Below are 25,925 nucleotides of genomic sequence, written 5' to 3' on the forward strand. Positions count from 1 at the left end.
GTACACTTTTGTTTTAAATTATTTAATCAAGTGGTCCTGGAAAAATCTGCATCTTCCCTCCATTCAGTAAGATCCATCATTCCATGAGGAAGTCAATCTTTCTTTCCTTCTCATTTCTGACTTTCTGAATGCTTTGTGGGAGATGGGTGGCGGAGATAATCTATTCAATTAAAATATAGAAAAATTCCACCCGGATGCCCTTGGGTTAATGGGGCTGGTCCTTGAATAAGCCAACAACGTGGCACAAATTGAACACTTTAATTTACCACTGGTCAGTAGAAAGCAGATTCTTCAACAGTCATTTGGTATATGCAGCCTATTGTTCAAGCAATGGTCTCTTGTGTTTTTTTGTACTCTTTTTAAATGATTTTTAATAGTCCTAGATATATATATAAATATATCCATATATATATCTATATAGGTATAGATACATACACACACACAGATATATTTCTCTAAAAAAATATTTCCCACTCTTTTGTATCGATGCTACAGAATGGATGGAATGGGTGATTGAGGTCGCCTCAATGGGCAAGGCGAGTTGAATGGCGAGGTGACAGGAGACAGTCGCAGTGCATTCCCACTCATGCCAGATATGTTGTTTAGGCTCCTCGACTTTTCATAACCTTGGGTTTCAAAAAGAGAGAAGAAAGCAATTTTTTTTGCACGTTCACCAAATAATGAATGAGTGATCTAGACTCCGAGACACTGCTTCTAACTCGCTGGAGAAAGTCTACGTTCCCCCCAACCCATGGGCGGACTGGAGGAGAAAGTAAATCAGGAACCCCACCCTCCCAAAAAAAAACTGCCAATCCTGCTCTTTGATCCGTTGGGGTAGATTCCTTCAAAATGGGTCTTTGCTATTCTGAGGGCAGTCTCAACTTGTTCTGAGGAAGGGTCACCAGATCTGAAACCTTAACTCTGATTTCTCTCCACAGATGCTGCCAGACCCTGCCAAGCTTTTCCAGCAATTTCTGTTTTTGATTCAGTCTCAACTTGGTTGGCTTTCTAACTGATGATAAACTCTAGGCTGTTGTCTCTCTCCCCACATCAGCAGAAGTCCAACTCTACTCTCACCACTAAATGAGTACAGTCTTGGAGCCAATCTCCATTTACTCACTTACCACATGAATCTTAAGGCTGCTTATAACTTAAATTTCCTTTTGCAATTCAGATGGAATGTCAACCTTTACTGGCTGAGCAGATAGTGTTGGAACTTCCAAGGGTAGAATGGTTTGATTAAAATCTACCTGTGTAACTAGCCTTCTTCTAACAAACAGCATTATCAATGAGCAGAACCGATTTTAGTGGGGTTGGGGAAACCGGATGATAATTGCTTAGATCACTCTAGACCCAGTGTACATGTTTCCTGTTCACCAGTTATGGAGTGGCAGTGTCTGTTCACTGACATGACACGACAATGACACCCCACAGTGGCTGGAAACCACAAAAAAAAGGGAAAATGTAATGGGTAGCATCACCAAACAGAATTGAAAGACCTGTGAATTTGTTCTGTTACTGGGTGGGAGACAGGCTTTGTGAGGAATGGAACATGGAACACCCATGTCAGTTGTGATCAAATCAAGCAGTCCTTCCACAAATACATGAATTGTTAAATTCGGAGTACAGCTCTCTCTCTCAACCGTGTTCTCAAGCTCTATTATGGGTCAGATGTGGGGTGAAGCTCCCTCTACCCTTTCCTATCAAGCACTCCCAGATTAGGTAAGTTAGAGGTTTACAAGATGATGAGGTATAGATAGAGTTGATAGTCACAGACTTTTTCCCAGGGTGGAACTGACTATTACGAGGGGGCATAATTTTAGTTTGATTGGAGGAAGGTATAGGGGAGATGTCAGAGGTAGGTTCTTCACACAGAGAGTGGTGGGTGTGTGGAATATGCTGCCGGCAGTGGTTGTGGAGTCAGATACTTCAGAGACTTTTAAGCAACACTTGGATAGGCACATGGATGATAGTAAAATGTAGGGTATGCAGGGTAGATTGATCTTAGTAGGATAATAAGTCGGCACAACATCGTGGGCCGAAGGGCCTGTACTGTGCTGTACTATTCTATGTTCTTTGTTGTTCTTAGCTCAATGACAGATGGCCCTCCCCCACTGCCCTGATTCTCAAAATGACCCTTAATTCCAATGACAAACAGTGCACTAAAGAATGAACTATTGTAATACCATTCTGTACTCAACCACCTTTGTGAAGTCTCCAGCACAACCTTTAGTTGTGGCATTTGTGTTGAATCACATCCATTAGGTCAAAATTGTCTCAAACTCACTTTATGTCAGACCTTAACATCCGCCACACATTCAACCTGTTGCTCTGCACTGGATTCAACCCAGATCCTGACATGAAGGACCAACATTTCGATTGCTTAACTGACTAAAGGCAGAACACAATGATCCTTACGCGTAACACAATTTTACTCCGAATTACTAAAACTTTGAGACAGATCTGAATAATGGTAATGTATCTCAGTAAACAATCTCCTGCAGTTCACTTTCTCTTTCCTGACTTTCCCAATGTCATAAGAACAGCTAGTTTCCCCACTGTGTCTCTGGGGGGTGCTATGTGCTGGCAGATACTGTCTGTATGATGTATGTATGATAATGTCGCGCATGATCGCATATAGCAGAAGGTAGAAAAGTAGAGGTTCACCTCACCCCTTGCCTAGAATCACCAAACCTTGCAACTAAAACACTTGACCAGAGAGGACCTCCCTTTTTTTGGAATTCTATGGGGGACTAAAGAGACTTCTATCAGGGAGTTAAAAGGTGTCTCAGAGTCAGTCATGGCAATATCTTCTATTTCATACATTCATGCTAACAGAACAGGTCTGCATTTTCTTCTCTAAGGAAAAGGCACAGATATATGAACAACTAAAATTTCTGAGAAGACTTCAAACAACCTTGCTCAAACATCTCGTGACTTCATTTTCTCTGAGTCCCTCCTCTCGCTTCCAAAATCAAAGGCTCCCAGCCTTTTCTACAAAAAAGTTACTTCCATGGATACAATGAAGACTCCCCCTACTCTCTTTCCTGGAGAAGTGAAGGAATTCAACTCCACCCCCCCACTACACCCAGAGAAAATAGTCAGGATCATCTGGAAGAGGGGAAGGAGTGACAGGAGACCTGAATGTGAATGTCAGTCCAAGGCAGGTTGAAACAATTCTCCTGGATGGACTCCTACACTTAGAAATGTTTCCAATCAAACTGTTTCATCTTCACCCATTCTCTGCTCATCAACCTTGAGCTATCTCTCCTACATGTCTTATTGCTGGGGTATGAAGTGCTGGCTTCAGTTCTGAGCTACCTCTGCCATAGATTTCTGACACTGGGCAACCCCTTCGTCTGTTCCTGGCGATGGTTTGCAACATGGAAAATTGAAATAGGGATGTGTCAGTGTAGGGATGGTGTTGTGCAGCCTGGTACGGAGAGTAGAAATGGCAAGGCATGGCACTAATGAGGCCATGGAAATGATGCATTATGGAATCGTCAAGGCAACAGAATGTGCAGAGGAAAGGACCAGAGTGGTCAAGGTCCAATGTGGAGGAACAACTAATGTAAGCCACCCCTTGGGGGAATCAGGTAACTGCAATGCAAAAAGATTCCAGTAAAGTCTGCAACCAAGAACTACCTCAGAGTCTTTGCTGGAGAATGCAAAAGGTAGAAATTCCTCACAGGGAATAAACAAAGAAGGTCAGCAGCTAAATAAAGTACAGCAGCAAATATCACATTGGACATCCTACAGCCCAGTCTGACGTCAACAAGCCAGCATTCCTTTCAACGATGAGTCCTCCAGAAGCATAAAGAAACATAGTAAATTAGAGCAGGAGTACGCCTTCAAGCCCTCTCTGCCATTCAATATCATCATGTCTAATCATCCAACTCAGTCCCCTGTTCCTACTTTCTCCCCTTACCCTTTGATCTCTTAACACATATCAAACTCCTTCTTGAATACATTTCTCAATCGCTTTCTGTGGCAGAGAATTCCACAGGCTCACCACTCTCCTCATCTCAGCCCTAAATGGCCCACCCCATATCTTTAAACTGTGACCCCCGGCACTGGAGTCCCCTGTCATCAGGAATATCCCTCCTGTGTTTACTCTGTTCAGTCCTGTTAGAATTTTATTCCCCTCAATCTTCTAAAAAAAAAACCCTCCAGTGAATGTAGTCCTAACCGATCCTGTCTCTCTTCATTCGTCTACTGTTGGTCAAGGCCTGCACAATGAAGAGCTTGTGCTTCATAGTCAACCTGAGCCAATTAATTACACAAAGCAAATTACTTTTCTGAAGTCGTCTTTGTTCCCAGGGATCCCACAGGGTGGCCACACCAGCTACCTGGTTTAGGCACTTAACCACAATTGGAATTGACGTCTAACAAAAAATGTCACTGATAATCTAGTGCAGGGAAACAGTGGACTTGTTCAGCCGTCAAATCCAAATACCAGAGTGGCTGTGGAGCAATATTCTATTCACTTTCTCAGAGGGATTTTTTTTTGGATATACACCGCTGATTTAAATGTTGGATCTTGGGCCTGTGTAGCTTTCAAACTTCATATTCAATAAAACTGTTAAAACCTCTAGAATTTGAATAAGATCTGAAATAAACATTAAGTTAGCCCCACTATCGAGTGACAAGACCATAGAAAGCATACTGTCCAGGTGCATAACAGCCTGGTATGGCAACTGTTCTGCCCAGGACCGTAAGAAATTACAGAAGGTGGTGTACACAGCCCAGACCATCACGGAAACCAACCTCCCATCTATGGACTCCATTTACACAGCTCACTGCCGTGGAAAGGCTGCCAACATCATCAAAGACCCATCACACCCCGGTAATGATCTCCTACAGCCTCTTCTGTCAGGCAGAAGATACAGAAGCCTGAACACACGCACCAACAGGTTCAAGAACAGCTTTCTCCCGGCAGTTATCGGACTGATGACTGGACTCTCTAACTTCAAATAAGGCTGATCTTGTTAATGTTGATCTTGCCTCACATACATCCTGTGCGATGTAACCAGGATGTCTTACTCTGTCAAAGTTTGTTTTTCAGCCTATGATCTGTATGTCCTTGCTTACTATGATCTACCTGTAATGCTCACAAACAAAGCTTTTCACTGTACTTAGGTAAACGTAACAATAAATCAAATCAAATCAAATCAGAATTGTAATGATTAATGTAAACCAAATCGCATTTTTCATGCATACCTTTGGACACTTTAGTGACCGTATTCAGGGATATAAGCTTGTGTCTAATTAGGTTTGGTTGACAAACTATCAGGTTTTAGATTATGAAGGTTTTCCCTTCCTTTTGTTTTCATTACACAAATTGTAGTCACCTCTTAATGCCGAGAAATTGGTTCTTCACTTTCAAGGTATGATTTCAAAATCTGGACCATCTATCAAGCAGGATCCAGATTCTTCAATGGTCACATTGAAGTGTGCCATTACTACAAACATCACAGTACAGAAGGATTCATAAAACCGTCAGAAATAGGTGCAGGAGTAGGCCATTCGGCCCCTGAAACCTACTATGCCATTCAATCAGATCATGGCCAATCAGACATTCCTGATGTCCCCTTTCCTGATTCATGAATGTTTGTGTCAAAGTGGCTTCAAACGTTTTATTATTGCTGGGAGCTCGATGCAGAGAGATCATTTTGAAAATCAATTAAGATCTGAATTTGGCTTTGGGGACCTTTTAAACTGTGATAGGAATCAACTGTTGTAGCATACTCTGATATGGCTGAACAAGAGAGATTCCTGACTCCATTGTGAAATACCTATCAAATGTCACTTCAGATAAAATACAAAGGACCCATTCAGCTCCTAACAACGCATTCCTCCACGCCATTAAGTCAACAAATGTGCTGCATTGGTGTAACTATTGTATCATTAGGCACAGAATAAAGATTTCTTGAATACTGTAGGCCCAAAATGGAGTCTAGGTTATTTGGGGTAGGCAGTGGCACAGTGGTACTGCAGCTGTCGTCCTTGGGAGGTGGTTACACACACAGTGCCTTTGGAGAAGGAGTTGCAAAATTTTGAGCCAACCACACCGAAGAAACATGGCAGCCATGTAGTCCCAACAGAGGATAGTGTTTGGCTCGGAGGGGAACTTGCAAATGGTGGTGTTTCCATGCATCTGTTGCCTTTGTCCTTCCAGGTGGTGGAGTTATTGGATTTGGAAAGAGCTGTGAAAGTAGTCTGCTCAGCCATAATTCACATGAAATGCTTGGATGACGACCAACAACCAGTTATTTGCCCAAGTACCTTGACTTGTATTTTGTTGGTTAACAGGGGAATCTAATCAAGGGGATTAAAGTAATAGGAGGATTCCATAGGACAGTTAAAGCACAACAGTTTCCTCCAGTGGCAATCCCAAACAGGAGGATATTCTTGTGATTGTAATGAGATCAGCCTGGTGGACCTCACAGAATGTCAGTTCCCTAATTGGGGCTATTAATGTGGTCAAATCAGGGAGCCCTGGCTGATAGATATAAACAGGAGTGTCAGAGGTTCTGTTCACTCTGAGAGAGGCGTATCAGTGTCAACGACTCTCCACATGTAAATAAAGGGTGATTGGTGAAGGGATACTGGTCTCCATGGAGTTATTTCAGACATCACCTTAAAATTAGAGCTTGGGCCAGTCAACGGAAAAAAATCAGGGCATGCGTTTTCAAACAATGAGTCATGGGAATCTAGAACTGTCCTTGTCAAAATGCTGCAAGGAACAGGGCTAGCTGAAGTTTTCAAGACTGATATCAAAGAGTTCTGATATCTGGGTTATGAAGGAAAGATGGGGAGTTGGAATCGAAAATACAGTTCAGCCCTGATCTGATTGAAAGCTGTGAAATCCGAGTCACCGTTTCAGAAAGAAATAGGTAAACAACTAGAGACTAAAGGTCTCAAGACAGAGCAGGAGTATGGCATTGAGATAAAGGATCAGCCATGACGATGTTGAATGGGAGATCAGGCTTGATGGGGTGAATGGCCTATTTTTGTTTCTTTATTCATTCATGGGATGAGGGCGTCATTGACAGGGCAGCATTTATTGCCCATCCTTAATTGCCCAGAGGGCAGGTCAGAGTCAATCACGTTGCTGTGGGTCTGCAGTCACATGTAGGCCAGACCAGGTAAGGATGGCAGTTTCCTTCCCTAAAGAACATTAGTGAACCAGATGGGTTTTTCCGACAATCGACAATGGATTCATGGTCATCATTAGACTCCTGATTCCAGATTTTTTTTATCGAACTCAAATTTGAACCCGGGTCCCCAGAACATTATCTGGATCTCTGGATTAACAGTCCAGCGATAATACCACTAGGCCATCGCCTTAAGATAAAATATAAAGCACCCATTCCTAAGTCATTAGGGGAGTTATTAATGTATTTTTGATCACAAAAATAAGATACTAACCTCACTCCAGCACGAGGCCAGGTAATTAACTGAACTACTGCTCTCTCCAAAATGACTTCACAAGAGACATCACTCTAAATTATCACAGCTCCTGATTATCTGAAGAGAACAACATGAATGTCATTGGCTCCCCTGCTTCTGAAGGTTTGATCAAAGTTTAAATCATTGTCATTGTCAATGTGATGATACAAATCGGTTTTATCAGCTGCGAAACTAGATCTGTAATGTTGATGGCTGGGAGCAAGAGGTCAATTGCCTACAGCTTGTCATTATCAGGTGATGTAAGCATCCTGCCCTTAGAGTCAATGAAACCTGATCTCTATCACCGACTTGATATAAAACAGAATGAGGGGTCCTCTTGTAGTGGCAGTGGTCCTACCCCTGGACTGGGAGGCCTGGGTTCAAGTTCCACCTGCTTCAGATGTGTGTAATAATAGGTTGATTAGAAAATAGATTAATAAAAATGTATAAAACAGAATGAGGCCGTTTGGCCCATCGTGTGTGTTGCTGTCTCTCTGAATGAGGAATGAGACTAGGGCTGCTCCCCATCCTTCTGTTCACGCTCCTTTTGAGATGACTCTTCAATGCCTCAACTGAACCAGCCTCCACCACACACTCAGACAGTGCATTCCAGACCCTAACAATTTACTGTGTGAACGTTTCTCCTCATGTCACCACTGCTTCTTTTGCCAATATTTTTCAATCTGTGCCTCCTCGTTCACTTTGGAGAACAGTTTTTCTCTATCTATGCTGTCCAGGCCACTCGTGATTTTAGACAAACCAACTCTCAACCATCACATCTCCAAGGAGTGCAGACACCAATTTCTCCAATCTACCCGTGTAACTGAAGTCACTGAACTTAAGGCACAGCTCCCTCTACTCTGTCATCACCAAATACCCCCAGGACAAGGACAGCATGGGGTTAGATACAGAATAAAGCTCCCTCTACACTGTTCCCATTAAACACTCCAAGTCAGGGACAGCACGGGGTTAGATACAGAGAAAGCTCCCTCTACACTGTTCCCATTAAACACTCCCAGAACAGTGACAGCACGGGGTTAGATACAGAGTAAAGCTTGCTCTATTTTTTGAACTGAAAGTAAAGCTGCCTCTACACCATCCTCATCAAAAACTCCCTAGGCACATAACAGAACAGGTTTAGACGCAGAGTAAAGCTTTCAGTACACTGTGCCCATCAAAAACTCCCAGGACATGTACAGAACAGGGTTAGATACAGAGTAATGCACCAACTACATTGTCTCCATCCAACACTCACAGGACAGAGATAGCACAGGGTTAGATACCAAGTAAACTGCCTGTATTATTTGAAATTGAAAGTAAAGCTCCCTCTACAACCATCCCCATCAAATAGTCCTTGGACAGGGACAGCATGGAATTAGATACTAAGTAAAGATTACTGAACTGTCTCCATGAAACACTCCCAGGATAGGGACAACATGGGGTTAGATACAGAGTCAAGCTCTGAAATAGGGGTGTTAGCTCAGTTGGCTGGATGGCTGTTACAGGATGTACAGTGATGCTAACAGCACAGGTTCAATTCGTTTTACCTGCTGAATTCATCATGACAGTCTCTCCTTCTCAACCTCTTTCCTTGCCTAAGTCATAGTGACCCTCAGGTTAAACCAGCACCAAGTTATTACCCTCACTAATGGGTGGTATGGTGGCTCAGTGGTTAGCACTGCTGCCTCACAGTGCTAGGGGCCTGGGCTCAATTCCAGCCTCAGTGCTCCGGTTTACTCCCACTGTCCAAAATTGTGCAGGTTAAGTGGATCAGCCATGCTAAATTGCCCATACTGTCCAGGGATGTGCAGACGAGGTGGGCTAAATACAGGTATAGGGTAGGGGCCTGGGTCTGGGTGGGATGATCTTAGGAGGGCCGGTGCAAACTTAATGGGCCAAATGGTCTCTTACTGCACTCTATGATTCTAATGAGAGAGCAGCCCTTTGGGGCTATAATGACTTTACCAACACTATGGAATTGTTGTGTCCATAGGTAGTGACATGGAGATAACATTATCAGGTGTAATTTAACCACTACTTACACGACACAATAGAGACCTGCCATGTTCACAGAGCTGAATATGACTTTAATACAAGAACATCAACTATCACGCCTTGCTACAGTTCTCAGATGGAACGTACAATGCCAGTTCCTCTCTCCTTTCCAGAGAATTCTCACATGTCATTTTGTAGCTTCCTTTGATTCTCTCAACAAAGGAGCTCTCACCAAAAAAAATGTTTTTGTTTAATGAAGATATCCTGAAAGGATCTACACATACCAGGCTGAGAATCAACTACTTTGTGGGTTCTGCAAAAATCCATTTCCCCAGCCCAGTCTTAACAGCGAAAATAGCCACTGGAAATGTATGTGGGTCGTAATAATTAATTCAAATGTTAATTTTAATTCTCATTGTTTCAGCTAAATGAGATCATGCCTCAACTTGACTGATTGTGGGTATTTATCTTAATTGGCCATTAACCAACCAATTGGAAACAGGTTTGCTCATGGCGTGATATCTCCCACCCTGATTCCCCCATTTAAAATTTATCAGTTGCAAATTACGATTCACGAAAGAAATATTAACTTAATTCATGCATTATATTCCTGTTCTGTACTGGGATCCACCAGCAGTTGGAAACACTGGAATTCGTCCTCACTGTTCTTGAGAATGAAGCTGAGGGATGACCTCATAGAAGTTTGTAAAATCATGAGGGGCATGGATAGGGTGACTAGCCAAGATCTTTTTCCTAGGGTGGGTCGTCCAAAACTAGAGATCATAGGTTTAAAGTGAGAGGGGAAGGATATAAAAAGGACCTGAGGGGCAACTTTATCAGGCAGAGAGTGGTGTGTGTATGGAATGAGCTGCCAGAGGAAGTGGTGGAGGCTGGTATAATTACAACATTTAAAAGGCATCTGGATGGGTACATGAATAGGAAGGGTTTAGAGGGATATGGGCCAAATGCTGACAATTGGGACTGTGTCAGATTGGGATGTCTGGTCGAGCTGGATCAAAGGGTCTGTTTCCGTGTTGTATGACTCTATGATTAAATCAGCAAAGTGACCTCTTGAGGCTTTGAAAAGTATTGAGAGTAGGTACAGAAGATTACCTCTCAATTCAAAGCACCTTAGTGCCCCCATACAACTCAAATAGAGCGTATGCTTCAGAAAATCAAAGATGTAAGGGTGATATGCCATGATTCTGTATGTGTCAATCATTTACTTCAACGGAGTAGAATGGAAATTACTAGAGAGGGTAATTCTCTCAAGTTATGCAAAATTGATTCCCAAGATGAAGGGTTTGGCTTATGAGGAAAGGTACAGCATATTGGGCATGTGTCCATTGGAGTTTAGAAAAATGGCAAGAAAGTGTAAGATCCTGAGAGAGGTTTGATAAGGTCGATGCTGTGTGTTACAGAAATGGCAGGAAAGTGGAGTTGACGATTATCAGATCAGCCATGATCCCATTGAACGGTGGAGCAGACTAGATGGGCTGATCAGCCTATTTCTGCTCCTGCGTCTCATGGTCTGAGATGCTGGGCTGGAAATTACAGGGTTGGGAGAGTTCTAATGGACAGCTCTTCCCAGGAAAAAAGTCAGTGATCTGCCGAATGGTTAGAATCCCACCCCGCAACCATAAGTCATTGTGGGCAGCTAATACAAGCTCTTAAAGACTATAAGATGTGTGAACAGAAGTAGGCCATTCAGCCCTTCGAGTCTGCTCTGCCAATCAATGAGATCTCAGCTGATCTGATCATCCTCAACTTCACTTTCTTGCTTTTTCACTATAACCCTTTACTAATTACAAATCTATCTCAGCCTTGAACATACTTAATGACCCAGCCTCACCAGCAAATATTTCCTCATTTCTTAATTGTGTGATCATTTAACCTGAGATTAACCCCTGCGGTCTTAGACTCTCCCACAAAGGGAAACAGCCTCTCCACATCCTCGCTGTAAAGTTCCCTAAGAATCTTATGTTTCAATAAGGTTACCTCTCATTCTTCTAAACTCCAACAAGTACAGGGCCAATCTAGAGTCATACAGCATGGAAACAGACCTCCTGGTCCAACATGGACATGTCGACCAGGTTTCCCAAACTGAACTAGTCCCATTTGCCTGCATTTAGAATCATCGAATAGAACCCCTACAGTGTGAGAGTAGGTCATTCAGCCCATTGAGTCCACGCCGACTCTCCGAAAGACATCCCACACAGACCCACCACCCCCCATCCTAGTATTTCCCATGGCTACCACCTCGCCTGCAGTGGACGCTGTGGGTAATTTAGCATGGCCAATCCACCTAAGCTGCACATCTTTAGACTGTGGGAGGAAACCCAGGCAGAAACTGGGAGAATGTCCAAAGTCCACACAGACAGTTGCCTGAGGCTGGAATCAAACCCAGGTCCCTAGCACTGTGAGGCAGCAGAGCTAACCACTGAGCAACCCTGCTACCCCATATCCCATATTTGGCCCATATCCCACTAAAACTTTCCAAATCATGGTCCTGTCCAAATGTCTTTTAAATGTTGTAATTGTACCAGTCCCCACCATCTCCTCTGGCAGTTCATTCCATTCACCCACCACCCTCTGTGTGAAAAAACTTGCCCCTTAGGTCGCTTTTAAGTCTTGTTCCTTTCACCTTAAACTTGTGACCTCTAGTTTTAGACTCCCCTATCCCGGGGAAAAGATCTTGGCTATTTACCCTATCTATGCCCCTCATGATTTTATAAATGTCTACAGGGTCACCCCTCAGCCTCTGACACTCCAGAGAATAAAGTCCCAGGCTATTCAGCCTCTCCCTACAGCTCAAGCCCTCCAACCCCGGCAACATCCTTGTAAATTCTTTCTCTGCACCCTTTCTAGTTTAACAACATACAGTAGGCCGGAAATATATGCGTTATTGCAAGTTAAAATAGAAATGTGCCAGAGACAAAAGGCAAGAAAGTTGGCCTCCAATTACTAAAGCTTCTCTAGCTGAACCATCTGAGCCACACCTCACCAGTAGCCTGCACAGTGTTGGGATAGACAGTGAGACTGCTGTATGTCATCACAGATGAACATGACCCCGTCCTCATCCTGATACCCTGTCAATGGGACACTGGATACTGATCGGGAAATGGGAATTGTAGCTGCTCTTCGTCTCTGGGAGTTGAGGTCCATAGTTGTGTCCCCAACTACAACCCTGGCTGAGATCAGGAAACCCTGTGCACACTGCAGAGGCATCCTGGTCTGAATCACTGCTGTACAGTTTAACTACTGAACGAATAGATGAGCTAACTAGCTAAACTAGCACTAGTCACCTGGCTCAGTGAATGCAGACATGCACAAGGAAGGCACCGATATACAAACACAGACAGGAACGCTGCACAACAATCCCATGCATCAACAACAGCATGTATCCAAATCTTATCTCAGTAAGGGAATTCGTTGCTGTCTGTTCCTTGTTTTGTGAATGAAATCTACCAAACAAGACAATTAGCCTCTGCTCCCAATTCCATCTACCATTCCTCATTCAAAGGTATGGTTCAAAGGTTTACATGACAAATGGACTATTCCCCAAGGGTCTTGTTGGATTAACCGACTTGCATCCAAGATGACGATGAAACAGTTTCACATCCCCCCCACCAAAAGGATTAACCCATCCTTTCCCTCGACTTCCGGGGAGACTCTTTCAATTGGGAAGGTTATGTTTTAATGCCAGTCAAGTCTGAATCTCCGATCACTTGGAGGACAGACGTTCAGATCTCCCAGGGAAAGAGTTAACCTGACTGGCATTGTATCCTCCAGTGCACATGGCTAAATATGCTCAGGAATTTCTCCTTGGGCTGTGATGCCAACAATTCAGTGGGGCCTATGGATCCTGCTCTGCTTCACAGTCTCCCACTCCACCATAACAGCCAGCTCTTGCCATCTAACCTTCTCTTTGGTTCATACACCTTCTCTGCTCTGACCATTAACCAGATGGACACTCCCTCCTCTCTTCCCTCTCATTCCCTCTGTCCCTCCTACTCCCGCAGTCCATAAATGGGACAAATAGACCACACAGAAAACAAAACATTGTAAATGGTTATATGAAGGATGGGGTAGTGAAGAAAGCCTTCATTCCAGCTCATGTGCTGAAAGCCTCTACCTTTGCTGCCCATCTTTGGCCATTTAACCTCCACAAAGCTCCTCTGTGATGACCCCAGAGTGAAGGCTCTTTATGTGCCAGATTCCTTTTGATAGACTTGATTCACAGGTTGGTATAATATTTTCACTCCTTCTCTATACAGTCAGTAAGTTTTGAAACCATCTATTATCCCTCGAACAAGTCCCCAGCGAGTTTCTGAGGGTTAGATCGGTTCACACAAATATGTTCATCTTATTTTAAGAAACTGTATTTTAATTTTAGCTCTGTGTCATTGCCAATCATAACATTGGTTTCAGAGATTAAAGATCTTAGACAGTGAGTGCTTGTGTGGCAGAGGCCCAAGGGCTTCTATGATTCTATGACGGGCCCGGGTTCAGATTTTTTTAGCAGACAGTCAATGACTGGGGCCTAGGTCAAGATTTTTTTTAGCAGAAGTTCAAGGACTGGGGCCTAGGTTCAAATTTTTCAGAACAGGGTCAAGGACTGGGGCCTAGTTTCAAATTTTTCAGAACAGGGTCAAGGACAGGGGCCTAGGTTCAAATTTTTCAGAACAGGGACAAGGACTGGGGTCTAGGTTCAGATTTTTCAGAACAGGGACAAGGACAGGGGCCTAGGTTCAGATTGTTTTAGCAGAGGGTCAAGGACTGGGGCCTAGGTTCAGATTTTTTTAGCAGAGGGACAAGGACTGGGGCCTAGGTTCAGATTTTTTTAACAGAGGGACAAGGACTGGGGCCTAGGTTCAAATTTTGATGGCAAAAGCTCTTCATGATGAGCTTCAACATATAACTGGAGTCTCATCAGTTCTGGATCTGAGGTTTACCACCTGGTTTAGGGCTGATAAAGAAATACCTAACTCAAAGTGGTGGGATGGAGAGGAAGATGGGCCTTCATAAAACATTTTGTAGTAATCAGGGCTTTAGTTTTTTATAAAGTAACAGTTGACTGAGCTTACAGGTCCAATGAATAGGACCAATAGGAAGCATCTACATGTTCGAAAATTGCAGTCAATAATCTATCAAAATTATCTTACAGAAAATTCAGCAATTTTAGCAGGTGTGATTCCAGTAACAGTACTCAAGTGACAGGGAGTAACACACCAACAGTTGACTCCTTTCCTCATAAAGCCACTTTAACTTCGTCTCAATCATTTTGACCAGATTTCGTGGTGCCCATTCACTGGAAACTCTGCGATAAAACTGGGCCATGATCCAACAGAAATCTTTATCGCTGTTTCCCATGGCAACAGTTTCGTTAGGATGAGGCGAGTGGAAGAAGAGGTGTTGGTCCTGGCCTAGTTTGGCCACTTTTATGATGGAAGATGGGCAGAAGCAACACAGATTAGGCTCAGAGAGTATTCTTGCCTTGCATGGGGGTTTCCACAGAGTCTTCCAAAGGGAAGGGGTCTTGAGACATTCAAAAATGGTCAATGCTTTAGGAGTCAGGAGTGTTGGCTGGAGCTGGAAGTCCTGGCCCAGGAGACACAGCATTCAAAGCCTGGCAGTAAAGTGGGAGCCTGTGATGCCCAGTTAGGACCATCTAAACAGTTAAAATGAAGCCCAGTTTGACGTTGCAGGCCTGGACTGAAGCTTCATCACTTCCAAATGATTCAATATTTTTAAAAGGTCATTCTGGAATCTTCCAAGGATGGCCAATTGGCATCAAAGTTTTATTTCGATTGTTGCTAGAATGACCAGCAACTGTTTTGCCCTCAGAAAGGGGCTGGGTTTTTGTTAGGAGTCTCCAGGAAGACAAGGAGAAGGGATCTAGAAGGGGTCCTGAATGGATTATGAGGTAACCTCTCTTTCCTTGACCCCACAGGATTGGCAGTTGCCTGAGAGCATCCTGGCACTCACTGTGGGATGGGCTGTGGACTCCTCCAAGGGCCGAGGCTGCCATCAGAAACCAGTTGCTCAGCCAGACTGGCAGCAACTTCTCGAAAAGTAGCTTTAAATCCCCCAATGAAGGGGTGGGGGTGTCATCTAGCTGACCACTGACCACTAACCGTGTCAGAGTATGTGCATCCATGAAAATGGAAGTTCGTGTTTATCTGTGTGTGTGCGAATGTGGGTGTGCAATGTGCGGCTGTGTGGTTGTACTCATGCGTGAGAATGTATATGTGGGAACGCATACAAGTCTGTGTATATGTGTGTCAGCACATGTGTGTGTCTCTGCAAGTCCACATGAGAAATATATACGTGTGAAGGAGAATGTGTGTTTGTGTTTGAAATACAGAGAGAATGAGTGAGAGGGATGGAGTGTATGTGTGACTGTGTGTGAGAGAGAGTATATGTAGCGTGCGAGAGAGTATGTGTGAGAAAGTATGTGACAGAGTATGTGTGTGTGTAAGTGCATGTGACAGAGTATGTGAGAGAGAGTGTGTGTGAAAGTATGTGTGAGAGAGATAGTGTGTGAGTATGTGTCTGTGTGAAAGTGCGTGTGATAGAGTTTGTGTAAAACAGTGTGAGATTGTGTGTGTGAAGGTGTGCGTGAGACAGTGCATAACTGTGTGAAAGTGTGTGTGAGAGAGTGTGTGTTTGAGACAGTGTGTGTGACACAGAGAGAGAAGGTGAGCATGAGACAGAGTACGATAAAGAGTGTGTAAGACAGGGTTTTTGTGAGTGTGTGAGAAAGATGTCATGAGTGTGAAAGAGACAGTGTGTGTGAGAGAGAGTGTGACAGAGAGAATGTGTGTAACAGAGTGCACATGTGGGAGAGTGTTAGAGAGGAAGTGTGTGTGCATATGTGTGGGAGGGGTGTAGATGGTGAGAGAGTAGGTATGCTGTGTTCACTGTCTGTTTGAAAGGATGGGTTTAACCAGCCTGCATCCACGGTCAGAGAGTTTGCAGGAATTCACTTTCTAAATCCAAATATGATATGGATGAGGTGTTGAGGATTCCTGTGTGACTGTACCCTCAGCAAATGTCAGTGTCTTCAGGAGGAAACTGACTAAAGGAACAAAAGAGGCCAATATTCCCTACAATCCTCCAACAAATGAAGTGGAATCATGGTAATCAGTTTGTTTAAATTTAATTCTTTATGGGATGTGAGTGTTGCTGGCCAGTCCAGCATTTATTACCTAATACAGCGGTGAGCTGCTTTTTAAACAACAAGTCCACATGGTGCAGACACCCACAATGCCGTTAGGGAGTTGAGTTCCAGAATTTTGACCCAGTGACACTGAAGGAACAACAATAACTTTCCAAGTCAGGATGGTGAGTGGATTGGAGGGGAACTTGAAGGTGTTCCCATGTATCTGCTGCCCTTGTCCTTCTAGATGGAAGTGGTCGTGGGTTTGGAAGGTGCTGTCTGAGGAGCCTCGGTGAGTTTCTGCTGTTACTGTGCACTGGTCCTTGACCTTCCTTTTGATTGGACTGGAGTCACGTATAGGCCCAGACCGGGAAAGGTCAGCAGATATCCCTCTCCGGGCGGGATGGGGGCAAGTGGGTTTTAATTTTACTGGAGCCACATTCCAATTCCTAGATGTTTCTCACCGAGATCCATTTCAAATTGAGAAAGGTGAAACTTTGAATTTGCGCTCCTTGGTCTGTTCATCAGATGAACACAACCACTAACCCTTCAGAACACTTCTTCTCTGGGAGACAGATCGGAATCAATAAGGCCCCCCCACCTCACCTTGATCCCACCCCCTCCACCTCTCAATCTCCCCACTCCCTCACCCACTGCGTGTCATCTCAAGGACCTCACGGAGGTTAACCCAAAGGATCCCGAGTGCAAACCCCCCACCGCACCCCCCCCACCCCCGCCCACATCCCACCCTCCGATCTGTATTCAGATTATGGACCTTGCTGAATCCCTTTTCCATTGGGCTTGGGGGCATCATGTGGTACCTTTGCGGATACTTCCGTCGGGAGAATGTTCAAAGTCCCCGGTGGTCAGCAGGAAGCAGGCTCTGTCCCGGGCATATTTCTCCCTCCCTCCAGGTGTCACAGGCTGGTTCTCCTCCGGTGACAGGGCCTGGTCAATGGTCGGACAATCCTCATTGGCCAAAGCAGCATTAGCAGCGTCCCCATTTTGCTTTGGATCTTCCGTGCCAATAAAATAAAAAGAAACACACACACACACACACACACACACACACACACACACACACATACACAGAAGCATTACTCATTGGATAAGCCGAGAATTCCCTTAAGACATGGCACTGAATAGACCATGGCTGAACAGAGATCCCTATCTACACAGCAACTTACTAACCCACAGGATGTGGGGGTCGCTGGTGAGGCCAGCATTTGCTGCCCGCCCCTAGTTGCCCTTGAACTGATTAGGGCAATCAAGAAGGGCATTTAAGATTCAACCACCTTGAAGTCACACATAGGCCAGACCAGATAAAGTCGGCAGATTTCCTTCCCCGAAGCATGTCAGTGAACCAGATGAATTTCTCCGACTGTCAACGGAGGGTGCATGCTCTAGCTTTCAATCTCACATCTCATGAATTGAATACTCCACTGACTGCCGTGTTGGGAATTGAACCCGCGAGCCCAAATTCTTTGGAATTCTCTCCCTGCAAAGGTGGTGGAAGCCAATTCCATAAATAATTTTGAAAGCAAGGTGGTTCGGTACCTGAGCAAGGGAGAATTCCTGAGTTACAGGCCCAAAGTTCAGGTGTGGAACTTTTAAGCACCAGCTGCTCTTCCAAAGAGCCAGCACAGCACAATGGGCTAAATGGCCTTGTTCTTGCTGTAAATACCTTTGAACAAATTCTTTTTAATATATCGAGAGCTGTCCTGATTGAGCCCTTTAATAGTAGAGTCAGAAATCACATGACACCAGGTTATAATCCATAAGGTTTATTTAAAATCACAAGCTTTTGGAATACTGCTCCTTTGTCAGGTGAAGTGAAAAATTCTCCGTAAACATGTGATTTTAAATAAACCTGTCGGTCAATAACCTGGTATCATATGACTTCTGATTTTGTCCACCCCAGTCCAAAAACAGCATCTTCACATCATCTTTAATATTAGAAATGAGCTGGACTAGTTGGTTGCGGAAAGAAAATTTCCAGTTTTTGGCGAATCTAAAACCAGGAACCAAGATATTTACTTATAAAACCAACAGGATCAATTAATTTAGAAAGAGCGATCCCATATTTTTAAGCAATTTTGTACTTAGTCCACTGCATAACACTTTGTCCAGCCCATGCATACCATTGTGTACAACACTTACTTACAGAAAGGGACTATATAGGACACTGTGAAACACATTTTGCAGTCTATACACTTCCCTGTGGAACAGAATTTTCCAGTACATTTCCCTCCAATGTACAATAGTTTAGTTAAAGAAATGCTGCAAACAGTCATGCAACATCTGTGGGAGAGACGGAGTTAACATTTCAGTTTGATGACCTTTCAGCAGAATGAGAAAAGGATAAGACGTTTTTTTTCATTCATTTGATGTGGGCATCACTGGCAAGGCCAGAATTCATTACCTATCCCTAAATGCCCTTGATCTTAGCAGCTTGCAACGGCAGTTAAGAGTCAACATATTGGAGTCACATGTAGGCCAGACCAGGTAAGGATGGCAGATTTCATTGAATCCCTACAGTATGGAAACAGGCCATTTGGCCCATCCAGTCCCCACCACCCCTCTGAAGAGCATCCCACCCAGGCCCACTCCCTTACCCTTTAGCCCTCCATTTCCCATGGCTAATCCACCCTACCCTGCACATCTTTGGACTGTGGGAGGAAACTGGAGCACCCGTGCAGACACAGGGAGAATGTGCAAACTCCACACAGACAGTCGCCCGAGGGTGGAATCAAACCTGGATCCCTGATGCTAGGAGGCAGCAGTGCTAACCACTGAGCCACTGTGATTCCTGCTTTATTTCCTTTCCTAAACTGAATCACTACAAATATGAAACTGTACACTTCGAAGTGAAAAAAAAAGGCAGATCATTATTGAAAAGGTGACGTATTGGGAAGTATGGACACACAAAGGGATCTGAGTGTCCTTGTGCATCAGTCAATGAAGGTAGCTGCAGAAAGCAATTAGGAAGTCATATGGAATATTGACCTTCATTGTGAGAGGATTTGAGTTCGTAAATAGCGATATCTCACTGCAGTTATACAGGGCCTTAGTGATATCACACCCGGAGCATTGCATGCAGTTTTGGTCTCCCTACCTAAGAAAGAATATACTCTCCTCAGAGGGAGTGCTGTGGAGGTTCACTAGGATGATACCGGGATGGCAGGACTATAGTATGAGGAGAGATTGGTTCGACTTAGCCTGTGTTCACTAGAGTTTAGAAGGATGAAGGGCGAGATCTGATTGAAACGTATAAAATTTGAACAGAGCTGGACAGACTAGATGCAGGGAGGATGTTTCCCCCTGGTTGGGAGAGTCTAAAACAAGAGGACACAACCTCAAGATATGGGCTGGACCATTTAGGACTGAGATGAGGAAACATGTTCTCACGCAGAGGGTGAGCAACCTGTAGAATTCACTACCACAGAGGCCAGGTCACTGAGTATATTCAAGCAAGACATTGATATATTTTTAGATATTAAAGACATTGAAGGGTATGGACAGAAGGCAAGAATATGGCAGTGAGGTAGGGAATCAGCCATGATCGCTCTGAATGTGGAGCAGGCCTGAAGGGCTGAATGGCCTACTCCTGCTCCTAGTTTCTATGAATCAGATGGATGATGCACCATTATCCCAATTCCAGATTTATTCAATGAATGGAATTCATTTTCTGCAGTTACCTTGGTAGGATTTGAGAGTGCTTCTAGGGATCATCAGTCCAGGCTGATTGGATAACCAGTCCCATATGTAAACCACTGTGAATGAATCATCTATCACACTGTCTATTTAATCCTTTCAGTTCCCCATATAACACAGTGCCCAGTCTATACAAATACCTGTGCAACGCACTGCTCAGTACATACACCTCCCTGCTGTGTAGCACACTATCAGTAAAATTTACTATCCAGTAAATACTGACCCTTTGTAACAATCTATCCACTTTGTACAGACCCCTCTGTAATGCGCTGACCAGTTCAATGTAGCAACTTAGGAAGAGGAGGATATCCCATTGATTCAGTTCCACCAGTAAATGCAATCATGAATGACAGAAGATCTCAATATTTAGAGGCAGAATTAGGCCATTTGGCCCATGAACAATGCTCACCATTCGATCACGACTGATATGTTTCTCAAACCCCATTCTCCTACCTTCTCCCCATAACCTTTGATCCCCTGACTAATCAAGAACCTAGCCATCTCTGTCTTGAATACAGTCAATGACTTGGCCTCCACAGTCCTCTGCGGTAATGAGTTCCATGGATTCAACTCCCTCTGACTGAAGAAATTCTTCCTCATTTTTGCCTGTCAGTTATGACCTTTAACAAAAAAATGATCAATATCAGTCCAAAGGTGTGCAGGTTAGGGGTGCAGGGCCATGCTAAATTTCCCACAGTGTCCAGGGATTAGCCATGGGAAACGCAGGGTTACAGTGATAGGGTGGGATGCTCTTTGGAAGGTCAGTGTAGACCCGATGGGCCGAACGGCCTGCTTCAACACTGTAGGGATTCTATGATTCTATCTATGGTCAGGTTTAAAATGAAGTGGCGGCAATATCCACATTGGAAGAAGGAGTTCCACATTGCTACTAGCTCATGTAAGTGAGACTCTTCTCCAATTCCATTCTTGAAAAGTCTTTAATTTGCAAACTACACCCACTAATCCCTAACCAGCAGAGGTAGTTTCTCTCTATCTATTCTATCTTTTCCCCTTAATGTCTTGAAAATTTGGATCAAATCATTCCCTTAACATTCTACATCTCAGAGAGTTACACCCTATCTGTGTATCCTTGTAACTGAGTCCAGACATCATTCTGAGAAACCAGCACCACACTGTCTGCAAGGCAAATCTATCTGTTCTTTTGTCCATGGATATTGGTATCACTGACTAAGCCAGCGATTCTTACCCATCCCCAATCACCCATAAGAGTTGACCACATTGCTGTAGGTCTGGAGTCACCTGTAGGCCAGACCAGATAACAATGGCAGATTTCCTTCCCTAAAGGACATTAGTGAGCCAGATGGTCTTTTACGACAATGGTTGTTCTGGATTTTCTTTTTTAATTTAACATTTGCCATCTGTCGTGAGGGATTCAAACCCATGCCCCCAGCACATTGGCCTAGAGTTCTGGATTACTAGTCCAGTGACATTATCTTCTTCAATTCATTCATGCGATGCAGAATTTTATGAAGAGAGGTTGGTGATTCGGGCTTGTTCTCATTGGTTTTAGGAATACAAGAGGCAACCTTATTGAAACATACAATATTGTCAGGGGGCTTGACCCGTGTCTATGGAGAGAGATCGTTTCCCCTTGTGAGAGAGTCTCGGACTGGAGGGGATCATCTCAGTGTAAGGGATGGTCCAGTTAGGAAGGAGATGAGGAGAACATTTTCTCGAAAAGTCAATCTGTGGAATTCTTTTCCACAGATGGTCAGTTGAGGCTCAGCCATGAAGATTATTCAAGACTGAGATAGACAGATTTTTAAATCAGTCAGAGAAATGATCAGTTCTGGGGAAAAGGCAGGAAAGTGGAGTTGAGGGTCATCAGTCATGATCTTATTGAATGGCAGAGCAGAGTTGATGGGCTGAATGGTCTCCTGCTGCTCCTATGTCTTGTAATGTTAGCTTTGGATGAACTTTTGCTTAATAAACTGTCACCTAAACTACACTGAACATCTGGATTCAGGTGGGGAATACACTTAACCCAAAGAGACAGTCAAGAGTCAACCAGCCTACAAATTCCGTTATTTTTATGAATTTATTCTTTCTTTCTTTCATGGGATATGGGTGTCATCATTTGTTGCCCAGCCCTAACTGCCCTGGAATTGAGTGGCTTGCAAGGGTAATTAGGAGTGATACTTTGAGACACATGTAGGCCAGAGATAGTAAGGATGGGTCATCAATCTTTCAATTCCAAATTTATTCATGAATTGAATTTAAATTTCACCATCTGCTGATTTGAGCCTGTGTCCCCAGAGCATTAATCGGGACCCTCTGGGGTGACAGGGCTAGCGGCACTTCCTCCTTTCTTTTTAATTTTCATTCATGGGATGAGGGTGCCACAGGCTGGGTCAGCATTTATTGCCCATCCCTATTTAAGAGTCAGCCACATTGCTGTGGGTCTGGAGAGACATGTAGAACAGACCAGGTAAGAATGGCAGTTTCCTTCCCTAAAGGACATTAGCGAACCAGATGGGTTCTTCCAAGAATCAATAACAGATTCCTGGTCCTCATTAGACAATTGATTCCAGATATTTTTGAATTGAATTCAAATTCTACCATTTGCTGTGGCAGGAAATGAACTCAGGTCCCTGGAACATTAGAACTGCCCCTTGGGAAGGTGGGCTTGAGCTGCCTTCCTGAACCACTGCAGTCCTTTGGAGTATAGAAAGACCCACAATGACCTCAGGGAAGGATATTCCAGCATTATGATCCAGCAACACTGAAGGAACAACAACATATTTCCCAGTAAGGACGGTGAGTGATTCTTCATAGAATCCCTACAGTGTGGAAGCAGGCCATTCAGCCTGAAGAGCATCCTTGACCCTCTGAAGAGCATCCCAACCCATCCCTGCAACCCCGCATTTCCCAGCCTACACAACCCTGGACACAATGGACAGTTTAGCACAGCCAATCCATCTAACCTTTGGACTGTGGGAGGAAACCGGAGCACCCGGAGGAAACCCACGCAGACGCAGGGAGAATGTGCAAACTCCACACAGACAGTTGCCCGAGGGTGGAATCGAACCTGGATCCCTGGTGCTGTGAGGCAGCAGCGCTAACCACTGAGACACCGTGCCACCCATAATTAATGTTCCCTGACTGGGAATCAAACCCAGGCTGCAGTGATGAGAGCCCAAATCCTAACCACTGGATCAAGAGGGACCCATTGGCTGGGTCTCTGAATTATCAGTCCAGTGATAATGTCACCAGGTCATCACCTCCTGAAAGCTGAGTGTCTAGGTTTGAGCCTAAGGCTCTTAGCCACAGAGCAATGCCTACCTGCCCTGTTTATTTCAATGATCTCCTCCTGAGCTAGAGGGCAGGAATCACCCTGGACACTCCGCTGGGGGGACTTGATATCAGGCTTGCAGTAGTTGGGAGACCCTGGCTGAGGAGCTCGGGGGATGTGTTTGTTCTTCTTCTTTGGTAACTTCTGCTTGGCCATAGCCAAAGAATAGTACATGCCAAAGTTATTGACAATAACGGGGACAGGCATAGCGATGGTCAACACACCAGCCAAAGCACAGAGAGCTCCCACCAACATCCCCGACCAGGTCTCCGGATACATATCCCCGTAACCCAGGGTGGTCATGGTAACCACTGCCCACCAGAAGCCGATGGGGATGTTCTTGAAGCTGGTGTGTCTGCTACCCGTTATGTCTTCGGGGTCAGCCCCTATCCTCTCCGCGTAATAGATCATGGTGGCAAAGATCAGGACCCCGAGAGCGAGGAAGATGATGAGCAGGAGGAACTCATTTGTGCTCGCCCTCAGCGTGTGGCCCAGGACCCTCAGGCCAATGAAGTGGCGGGTAAGCTTGAAGATGCGGAGGATTCGGACAAAGCGCACGACGCGCAGGAAGCCCAGGACATCCTTGGCGGCCTTGGACGAGAGTCCGCTCAGGCCAACCTCCAGGTAGAAAGGAAGGATGGCCACAAAGTCAATGATGTTGAGGGTGTTCTTGATGAACTCCTTCTTGTCCGGGCAGAACATGATGCGCATCAGGAACTCGAAGGTGAACCAGATGACGCACATGCCCTCCACGTAGGTGAGGAAGGCCTCGGTCTCAATCTCCACATCCTCCACCACATTGGTAACATTCCCAGTGGTGACCGTCTCCGTTCTGTTCACCAGGTGGTTGAACGCTTCGTGGGTCTCAAGGCAAAAAGTAGTGATGGATATCAAAATGAAGAACAATGATGCAAACGCCACGTACTGCGAGAAAAGAAAACAAAAGAAAGAAAGACACAGGCGTGTTAAATAAAACACAGAACTAACAGCACCCACATATCACCATGGTAACACTTAGATGTGTGTAGGTAACATTAAGGATTCCCGCTACAGGATGAATTCTAGACTGATGGTGATACTCAGGTTATCTGAGATTCAGATGCCTAGCCCGAACCTTATCACCACTGCTCAGATCAGCTTCGTATCAGCTCTTCAAAAGAGGCATCTAAGGCATTCCCTAATCCTCTCCCCACAGCCCTGAAAATCTCTCCTTTTTAACTATACATTTCATTCTCCTTCAAAAGCAATTGACTCAACATCCAACAAACTTCCAGGCAGGTTATTCTAAGTCATCGCGTCTCAATTTATGGTGAAAATGTCCCTTCCTCCACCAATTATCTCAAACCTTTATAACTTCCAGGCAGTAGAAATCGTTCCAATATGTTTACTGCATTAAAACCAACATCAAAAACCTCCCCCACCCTAGTAATACACTTTTCCAACCTCTTCTGTCAGGCAGAAGGTACAGGTTCAAGAACAGCTACTTCCTGGCTATTATTAGACTGCTGAATGGACCTATCTAATTTCAAATTGAATGTTGATCTCACTTTGGTACACCTCCTATATGCCTCGCTCTATTGAAAATATGATCTGTATGTCCTTGTATGTTATGATCTGCTTGTACTGCTCGCAAAACAGAACTTTTCACTGCGCCCAGGTAAATGTGACACAATAAATCAAATCAGATCAGCATAATTCTGAACTTCTAACAAACTTCTCCTTAACCTTCAGAATGTTCTTGAGAAGGGTCAGCGGTCCCGAAATGTTTCTCACTTCACAGAAGCTGTGTTTTCTCAGCAATTTCTGTTTTTGATTGATAGAGTCATACAGCAGTGAAACAGACCCTTTGGTACAACCAGTCCGTGCTGAACATATTCACAAACTAAATCAGTCCCACTGCCTCACGCAGCCCATATCCTATTAATGAACTTACCCAAGTGTCTTTTAAACATTGCTAACTGCTCCCACATCCACCACTTCCTCTGGAAGTTCATTCCACACGCGAACCATCCTCTGTAAAAAAATTGGCCCCCATGCCTTTATTAAATCTCTCTCCTCTCACCTTAAAAATGTGCCCCCTAATCGTGAAATACACCATCCTCGGGCAAAGACACCTATTATTAACCCTATCTATACCCCTCATGATTTCATAAACCTCTATAAAGTCATGTCTTAAATAAGGCAACCAAGTAAGGTGTAAGAGGTAAGAACTGCCAATGCTGGAGTCAGAGATAACACACTGTGGAGCTGGAGGAACACAGCAGGCCAGGCAGCATCAGAGGAGCAGGA

At 44.4% G+C, this 25,925-nt stretch overlaps 1 protein-coding gene across 1 annotated transcript in view; it reads right to left on the reverse strand.

The window, feature by feature from the left end:
- Positions 1-446: 446 nt before the first annotated feature.
- Positions 447-25,925, reverse strand: part of LOC109931435 (potassium voltage-gated channel subfamily C member 1-like) — a 71,066-nt gene continuing 45,587 nt past the window's right edge. The window contains exons 3-5 of the mRNA XM_020530728.2: positions 23,627-24,560; positions 17,431-17,625; positions 447-626 (exon numbers count right to left, since the gene is read on the reverse strand). Of these exons, the coding sequence (XP_020386317.1) occupies positions 490-626; positions 17,431-17,625; positions 23,627-24,560 (1,266 nt within the window). The 3' untranslated portion in view covers positions 447-489. The remainder of the gene's footprint in view (positions 627-17,430; positions 17,626-23,626; positions 24,561-25,925) is intronic.

Source organism: Rhincodon typus, chromosome 37 (genome assembly GCF_021869965.1).
Source record: "Rhincodon typus isolate 14 chromosome 37, sRhiTyp1.1, whole genome shotgun sequence".
Lineage (NCBI taxonomy): Eukaryota > Metazoa > Chordata > Chondrichthyes > Orectolobiformes > Rhincodontidae > Rhincodon > Rhincodon typus.